Raw genomic sequence first — 9,768 nt, 5'->3', positions numbered from 1 at the left:
CACAGACTCACACACACGCTCGCACACACAGACTCACACACACGCTCGCACACACACACTCACACACACGCTCGCATACACACGGACACTCACACACACGCTCGCATACACACGGACACTCACACACACGCTCGCATACACACGGACACTCACACACACGCTCGCATACACACGGACACTCACACACACGCTCGCATACACACGGACACTCACACACACGCTCGCATACACACGGACACTCACACACACGCTCGCATACACACGGACACTCACACACACGCTCGCATACACACGGACACTCACACACACGCTCGCATACACACGGACACTCACACACACGCTCGCATACACACGGACACTCACACACACGCTCGCATACACACGGACACTCACACACACGCTCGCATACACACGGACACTCACACACACGCTCGCATACACACGGACACTCACACACACGCTCGCATACACACGGACACTCACACACACGCTCGCATACACACGGACACTCACACACACGCTCGCATACACACGGACACTCACACACACGCTCGCATACACACGGACACTCACACACACGCTCGCATACACACGGACACTCACACACACGCTCGCATACACACGGACACTCACACACACGCTCGCATACACACGGACACTCACACACACGCTCGCATACACACGGACACTCACACACACGCTCGCATACACACGGACACTCACACACACGCTCGCATACACACGGACACTCACACACACGCTCGCATACACACGGACACTCACACACACGCTCGCATACACACGGACACTCACACACACGCTCGCATACACACGGACACTCACACACACGCTCGCATACACACGGACACTCACACACACGCTCGCAACACACGGACACTCACACACAAGACTCGCACACACACACGGACACTCACACATAGACTCGCACACACACACGGACACTCACACACGCACTGGGTCACACATGCAAAATGCAAGTACCCGGGAATTGATAAACACATGGACATGAAACGTCAATGCATTTTTTCGAACAAAACTAAACTTGTTGCAGTGGTCGAACAGACAGCTGGAATGGGTAGGGACGACTCGAGAAATAATCGAGGCAGCGCCTGTGACATGCACGCACGCACATCGGGGCGAGGGAGGAACGCTATTCAATAGTGAGGCCAATCCCCTTACCGTTTGGTGATCGCCCGACGTTCCAGCGGAGACTTCAATTAAAGAGTCAAACGACGAAAAGCTGGTGCCGCCGCCAAAGGCTTCGTAGCCGTGACGGAGCTCACAACCTGCAATTAGTGCCTCAGTAAAGCGGGAACCACGAGCACGTTACCACTTCCAGCATGGAACAAGCTAAGGCAGGTGCACAGTGAGGTGACGATGAGGGCATGGTGCAAGCTACATCCCCAAGCCGTATGATTTGCGTGCCTATTACTAAATAGCGAAGCCTTCTTTAGGGCAGACACACGATCTTGTGAATACGAACTCGACGACACCCGCTGTGTTTTGTTGCAAACGTTCGTCCAGGTTGCGCTGTCTAACGAATTCATTAATTAAGGCCAGTACTGCCAATACTGAAAAGCATATGCTTACGCACAGTGCTCGTACCTTCGTGCCTGTTTCTCGTATGTGCGAACTTCAGTTGCAGGCCACTTGTGCCTACCCGGATAGCAGCATATGATCAATCCAGGACTGGTTTGCGCCATTAATAGACGACGGAATGATTGTGTGATGACGTGATGGCAATGGGCCAAACACTATAGCTGATATGCATCAATGGGGCTGTTATTCATTTTTGATAGCTGATTTGTTTACTGGAGTATGACTGACTTTAGTCTAGAGCATTGCGAGAAATAGGATAGGACAAGATCTTTTGTCGAACACGTGGACATTTTTGTCGGTATCGGGTTTAAAAAAAAGCAACGGCAGATACAAAATGTTATATTTTTATACTACCTATCAATCGAGATAAAAGTTGCGCCTAACGTTAAGATGATCTATGGCTCTCTTTCAACAGTTCCTCGGAGCGATTGCGCTCGTGATGGGCTCGGTGTTGGCAGCTGAAAGCCCTCCAAAATCAGGGACAAATTCAGAACAAAACGCCGCCATCGATGTAGTAGATTCGTTATTAATGGTCACTAGTACGGCAATGCCTGCATCCCTGCCGGAAAGCACTGCGTTAAAAGTTGCCGAACCCTTACCTATTGCCGAGGCTCACGTTTCGGCTCAGATCCAGATGGCTTCTGCCGGTAGCGATCAAATCCACAGCGGAGGTCCAAAGTTTCGAAAGGCTGCAGAAAGCTCCACTAGAGAGATGCCGGCTACTTCTACGGTGTCGCCTACGGCATTTCTTGTAAACGACAATGCTCGAGACAACCGCGGTGAGTGTCAATGAGAAGGACCTAGGAAAGTAACACATATCGACACGGCATTTGCTAAAATTGTGCCGCTAACTGAAGGACATATCATCTACTCATTTTCCTTCTTCCTAGATCAATAAAAGAAAATGAATTACGAACGTAGATATATTAGACAAAATCGAAAAATTGCCATCGGAATTATATATTAATGAGGCTCACAGGCCTAGATATGTTCACTATGCGCTCAAATACTTTGTTACAACTTCATCCGCTTTAGTCTGTTCTTCACGATCTTAATTTTGAAGGCGCGAGGTTCTATTTTTTTCACCGCTAGATTTCACATTTAGTTTGTAGATAAACACTGCGCCATAACATTATTATAAGTCATCAATTATATGGAAAACTGAAATCTAGGTTCTCAAGTACGTCAAAAGTCGTATCAAGCTGTGTGTTACTTCGAAATTTATTAGCGACACTTTATGTAACGGCCCACGGCAACAAGGGAAAGACCACAGATGTACTTGAACTCCTTTTAATTGTAGTATGTACAAATCCATAGAAATACAAGCAATGAAGAGAATAATGCGGGTAATTCACATCTCCTATTAAGATAAAAATGAAGACTGTGCTCTGAGATCTACATGGCTCAAATGTCTGATTAAAATTGAACACTTCGTATTGATATATTGACGTGCAAAGCCACTTTTAATTGTGTGGATATCTCTCAAGTCATTTCGGTGTGATCTATACCATTCTTTTGTTTTTATTTACAATTCATATTCGAGGGAATTCTCTTGGTTTCTGCCCTGCTAGGCAAATTTACATTGTTTACTCACTATTTTTAACGGATGTATTTTTAATTGTCTGATTTACCCTATCGATGAGTTTTATTCAAAGGATTCGCTCTATTTTAAAGACTAGTCTGCTTACAATTCGAGTGCGTCCCCAATATGCGCTTCGTTCCCATATAAATATGAACATAAAGTTCCTCTAGCTCTTGGAAAGAACGTTCAACTTCTGGCGGATTAGATATACTCTGGTTGGAAAAGGCTGAAGTATGACAAGAGCAACTGAAATACCAGAAATTTAAACCTAGAACTTATTGAACGTGTTTTATCTACTGGAATTAGTTTAGTGATAGTATAAATTTTTCCTATTTTATGGTTTATAAAATAGTTATGTGGCGCTGTTACCGTAATACACCATCATAACCCATTATAGAGATAATCAACAGGATATGCTCGTTTGCTTTGGCTCGTCTACTTAATTACTTTACTAACTTATTCCATCTTTGTTTCAACGTTATTCAGAACTAAAATTTAGCCTTCAATCATTTTTTGCATAGATTTGGTGCACAAAGGCAGATCCCGCTTTGCAAACACAAACCGGTAACAAAGGCCTTGCTAGTGGAAGGGCTGAACTTGTCTCAATGGCATCTCTCAGGAGAAAAGACCTAATCAATTTCAATTTTTATCTAAGAAAGCAAAAGGGGCAATTTCGCTCTGTGATTAACGATTTTCGAATGGCTCTGATCGGCCTCCCTCCGGAGAGACTCAGCCGCCTTTTTATGGCACCGTTGACACTATTTATCTATTTATCATTGTTCGCTAACTTAAGACGATAGTCTGACATCGAATCAATACATTACTTTAATCTATTTCCGATACTAAAGTCCTATACAAATGTATACGATTGTTTTTTGCATGATCAGTACGTTGAAACGGGTTGAGCGTGAACAGCCAAGAAGGTCGAACCTCTTATTAAAAAAAACTGATGTGACATTAAACAGGCCATCACTAATCATGATGTTCTGTTTGTAACTGCTTTAACAATAGTAAATCCATACGATAATAGTAAACCATATGATTGAAATGTCAGATGGTTGACGGGAGCTAGATGTAGGATTTGCAATTGGGGTGCATGCGAACTGGCCGATGTAGCAGCACTGACAGATTTAGAAACGACCGGTAAAGTTAAGAATGGCGTATGCAGTGGGCATCCAACGATAAAAAAAAAAAAAACAATTTAGAGAAGGTGAGTTCCAAATGCAAATCGGATCAATTAGTGAACATATCCATTTAAGAGATGGGTTAGTGAGGTCTGTAGTGGGGTATCGGTGCAACATATTGACGAACAGTGAACAAGAGGAACTGGCGATAGTAATGGAGGCCAAAGGAACAGCTGTGGTATCTGTAAACACTTTCAAAAACATTTGCAGAATATGCTTCAGTCACCCATAGCGTCCTAGACCATTCAGCTGTTTTTCATCATGTGGACACTGCTCTAGATGTGCGATACACAAAGGATACTAGGCAGGGGGGGGGGAGGGGGGCGATCAACAAGCCATATGGGAGGATCAGCGTACAACGACCAAAGTAAGAAAATAACAAAAGCATTGCACGATCCGTGAGCATCGCGGCGCGCTTGTTGGTGCGAGTTAGGACGAGAGAGCGAGACAAGAGAAACCTATGACCATAACAACGGACGCACGCTGAGCGAAGCAATAAGGAAAATAATATAATAATAATATTAAGGAATAAGGATTATTGACTTAGGGGAGGCCTCGTCGAGTCGATGTAAAGAGCTCCAGAACCGCTGCTACAACTACTGCTAAGTCTCCAACAGCCTGCTAACACAAATACGGCGGTATGAACAGGCGATGGAACAGTCATTCAACTGTTCAACGATAAAAATGAGTGACCGCAATATGTCACACCATGTTGACGCGTTAGTAAAAAACAACTAAGTTTAACTGTGTTCAAAAATAAATTGAGTTCAATGACCGCCTCACGCAAGAGGGCTAGCAAGCAACGGGTAGGATGGGGAAACAATGGTCCTTCCTTCGCTGGCGTACTGCGAATCTCTCGCTTGTCGTTATCAGCATTATATTGCTGACGTCGTTGCGGCGTTGTAACTTTAGGAAAAGTTACATTATATCATGATATAATCATGATATAAGGAAATCATGATATAATGTCAGCCAGTTCTCGAAGTCGCCGCAACGGACCTCACAGACCACTTTCTAGTTTCCACGTCGGTTTATTGAGTGTAGCGCATCACGATCATTTCGAGGTTCACGAAGTTATTACTGTTGCGGGTATTAAACTATAACACAATCAAGAAGACTAATTGTGCAGGGTCTGGCAAAGGACGTCGTTGCTACCTGTTCACTGGAGAGAAGGGTCTATGAACTGGATTCATATTGGGGTACGGCAGCCCTCAATACTACAACCATATCGAAATTTTTCCTTCGTTGCTGGAAATACTAAGCAAAGCGGGTTTAATATTGTAATTACCATTTCTCTTTCAGAAGCAAGCAATCGCTTTAGCCTTTTTCTTGTCGTTGCTACGAAGACAATACTCGTTTGTATACACATAGTAATTCTAACCCCTTGGGGGGAATAACTACTGACCCGATATATTCGAGCTATGAGCAATTTTATTTTTCACACGACCCATATTCCTTTAATGTCGTCGCAGAGGCTGTTGCTGTTTTTTTGTTAGTACAACTAATTTAGTATGCCGTTCTGATGATGACTACTCGGTTATTCCCACTTTTGCATAAAAACGGGGCGAAACAATCTTGTAGGTAGGTAGCCATTAATGAATATTGAAAATTTGGCTAAACCTCTAGAAAATAATTTTTATTATTTTTACAAGGAATTGTAAATTATACTATCATATTATATGGTGAACGAAGCATATTTTGTAGGCCGAGTTATCATTACAAATAAACTGAACATAAAACACCTGTACCCCGAATCCTGCACATTAAGGACTAAAAAGCGACACACTTCTCTTTAAGGAGTCGTTTAAAACCTCTTCCTAAGGCGGCTTCGACAGGTCAAATAATACGCTCAAAGCAATTCTATGCTAATAAAAACAATCACAAGGTTTCCATAACTTTACGTGGTACAACAAATTATTTGAACTCAGTTTATTACAACTTGAAGATATGCCGTATGTTCACAGTAACCTGAAAATGTCTTATCTTCTAGATCGTTTCTATCCAGAGACTCGCTATGACAACCGTTACCCGGACTACCGCCATGATAACCGTTTTGACAACCGTTACCCGGACTACCGTTATGATAATCGCTATGACAACCGATACGCTCCGGGCGTTGGTGGCAGCGGCAACTATGGGGTCTACGGGCCCGGATCCGCCTATCGGAACGCGCTGGTAAGCAACGTCGACCGTCGTTTCTATCGGGGCTACAATCCATATTACAACGAAGCTTGGAGACGAAATTTCTATGACCCGTACTATGATCAACACGGTCCATACTTCCTCAATTACGGCAGGGATGGACGGGCTTACGGAGAACGGCTACCGTATCATCCATACGGCAACGATTACTTCTATCGACCGGACAGGTACGAGGAACTATATATTCGAAGCAAAAGCAATCAGCGATATACTCTCCAGCTTAATTCTATAGCATATACGCTCTGCTTAGCGTCTGTTTGCAAGTACGTTTAATAAGAGAACGAAGTGATTCCACACACAACGATGCTTTGGCCTTGTAACATCGAACCTCGAATGTGCCAGATCATGACCTTCCCATGTTGACTACCTGCAGCATTGTCATGTGCCCAGCTACACGCGTTGTAACTGTAATGTATTATATGCAGATAATGTTAATTCTCCTGGACTACCGACCCTTACATACGATACCTTATGTTATCTGATATCTACAAATGTTGCTACACAATATGACTTAGTAAATATGCTAGCATTTTATGCTGCAAGCAGCTGAGAATTGGTGTTTCCCAAAAAGTTTTGTAGTGCAGCAGCACAGGAGTGGTTGCAATGGTAAAAAAAATGTTTAGAAATGTTTTTTCTCGCCGGGGGAAACACACACTTGAAAGAACATTCAAAAGAATGCACGCATATACTGATACGTGCAGACAAGCAGCGGTTGAATCAGCGCCCGTTGGCGTTGGCGTCGGCGACGGGGAAGCAAACTCGGAGGAAGAGTGCATTCTGTGCACGGCCAGGAGGAAAAGCATGTTGTGAGCCTCGGCCCAGCAATGGGTGCGGGTGAGGCTGTGTTGTAGCATCCAATCTGCCGACCAAATCTCCAGGGAATGAGTTCATTTGTTCACGAACGAATGCAGGGGAGTGCCGCTGGTAATGCCTCTTTACTCTCCTCAGCAGCAGCAGCAGCAGCAGCAGCAGCAGCTCGAACCCTAGCACCATGCTGGGGAGGGCGAAACAATCGAACACCCCCTTCAGTAGACTACAGGGCAGAAACTTAGCATGAAAGTACTGTACAACACACTATCTGAACGGGAGGGGGTGAAGCGTACCTGTAGTGATCGCCTGAAGGGCTACGGTTGGAACAGCAGGGGCAAAAGAGAAGAACAGCGAGTAACTGTACTAGCTTTCGTGGCAACACTGACAACAATTGCCGCTGGAGGGTCTGGTCTACTGTAAACGTCGGAACATCGGTGAAGTGGACGGTGTTTCCATGCGTGGTGCAACCAGATGTGGAAGGACCACAAACTACCATAGGGTGGCTAGGAGACAAAACAGGCAAGCAGATGTCAAGGATCAGGCACAAATGCTTTCACTATATGTATGTGTGTATACGTTAAAGGCTTTGTGTGCATTCCAAATGAATCTAATGTGAGTCTGTATAATCGGATTTTTGCACTGTTGATGTGCATCTTTAGGCTTATACATGCATGTGTATGGCAGCCGTAGATACGGCGAATACTGGCACAGCAGCGGTACAAAAATTTCCTGGGGAGCCAGTGGCTAAGACGCTGCTCGAAATTAGGAAATTAAAGAAACCACGGCAATATGCAAAAGTAAAACCGGGGTAACAGCAGAACTATTTACAATGTATGATTCATAGACAAACTTTTTAAATAGCCGAACTAGAGCAGTTCATGTTGCTGGTTCAAACACATGTACCGCTACCAAACGATAGGTGTTAATGGAAAACGACATGACGAAATAAATGTTAATTTGCGTGAGTACTGTTATTCAGCGTTCGTATATTCAATATTCAACATCAAGTATTTGATGCTTGTCTACAGAATTGACCCATATCGATTCGGCTATTCGACCGATAAACTTGGCCGTGGGTTTGGATACTCATGCAAGGATGTGTTCGAGTGTCAAGATCTGAAGAACCGAGAGGATGCTGCTCGCGAAGCTCAGCGACGATCATATGGGCCACCAGCGCCATTGTACAACCAGCCATACCATCCCTCGCCGGCCCCATACCAACCGTCCTCAGCGACCTATCGGGTTCCGTATGAAAACGCCAACCTTTGTGAGTTTTCCAATACGAACAACGCTGCGGTAGACATTTCAGATTTAAGCCTTCTATGAAAATATTTGCCGTAAACGAGAACGAACGTTTCAGCTAAGAAGTTTAAATTTTATTTAAAGTTTAAATTATAATCGTTTACAACAACGTTGCACTATTTATGTTTAGTCGAGGTATAAGTTATATACTTCGCCTTCCCAAAACAAGAGTATTTATTCGCATATGCAAGAAAAATTATGCTGTTTTGCTGTCTACTTACTCTAAGCGGCGTTGACCTAGGTCCTTTGAATACTGACATCTTCGTTTTTCTATTCTTAAAAAATATATCGATAGGGTATCTGCCAACCGCCACGCCGAGTTCAGGCCGATCGGTAACGTATTTCTCCCAGGACCGTTATGATCCATACATCGGGGGCTACTACAGCGATATGTATGCCGGCTACCCGGGTTACGCTCCCTACTTTAATGACCGATACCGTGACTACTCTCGGGGAAAGAAGAAATAGAAGGAAGACTACAAGGTTTTTCGTCGTTTAAGAACTAGAAAAGTTAGCTATACTCTTGAAACTTGACGTTGCGTCGAAATATTGACCAGACTCAGTATTCGTCAATAATTGCTTGGACTAGGTTTCTTCGGAATGAGTTTTTGTCACTTGGCTGAATAAGCGGGCAGAACCAAGATTGCCGAACGTACTTAGAGCGAATCGGGAGAACGCAACTACGATAAAATTAGCGTACGATTTTGTGGTGAAAATCGCGTGCTTTAGCCACGAGCGCAAAGCTTATACGGTAGAAGAAAATGAAAATATATGATTGAGTTTGCGACCGTCTATTGGGAAAGTCTATTTAGTCGCAAACGGCTAGTCTTAAAACAACATTAGAACAAGGTACTGAAAAAAAGAAATAAGAAAAAAAAACATAAGTTTTGCTGAGAAACGACTTGACGTTCGTATCCCTTGTCAACGTTTATTTTTAATTAGAACCCTATTACTTCACATATTGTACATTCGTGGCTGTCCTAGTCACGTATCGAAGTCTATAATTAACGTGCTTAGTGTTTATAGGTGTTCTAGCCATTGAATATCCTGGTCTAGCCCGTGCTAGAC

General features: G+C 43.9%; 1 protein-coding gene across 5 annotated transcripts in view; it reads left to right on the top strand.

Moving 5' to 3' along the window:
* LOC111251968 (uncharacterized) overlaps positions 1 to 9,492 on the top strand; it is a 17,451-nt gene extending 7,959 nt beyond the window's left edge. For 4 of the 5 annotated variants that reach the window (XM_086990966.1, XM_022809176.2, XM_086990965.1 and 1 more), the window contains exons 2-5: positions 2,036 to 2,399; positions 6,377 to 6,755; positions 8,427 to 8,665; positions 8,996 to 9,492. In XM_086990966.1, the coding sequence (XP_086847092.1) occupies positions 2,060 to 2,399; positions 6,377 to 6,755; positions 8,427 to 8,665; positions 8,996 to 9,168 (1,131 nt within the window). In that variant the 5' untranslated portion in view covers positions 2,036 to 2,059 and the 3' untranslated portion in view covers positions 9,169 to 9,492. Of the gene's footprint in view, positions 1 to 1,240; positions 1,377 to 2,035; positions 2,400 to 6,376; positions 6,756 to 8,426; positions 8,666 to 8,995 lie in introns of those variants that run through there. The other variant, XM_086990964.1, reaches the window with a different exon arrangement.
* Positions 9,493 to 9,768: the final 276 nt, after the last annotated feature.

This window comes from Varroa destructor, unplaced genomic scaffold (genome assembly GCF_002443255.2).
Source record: "Varroa destructor unplaced genomic scaffold, Vdes_3.0 BEIS01000005.1, whole genome shotgun sequence".
NCBI lineage: Eukaryota > Metazoa > Arthropoda > Arachnida > Mesostigmata > Varroidae > Varroa > Varroa destructor.
This window is presented reverse-complemented; position numbering and strand designations above follow the sequence as displayed.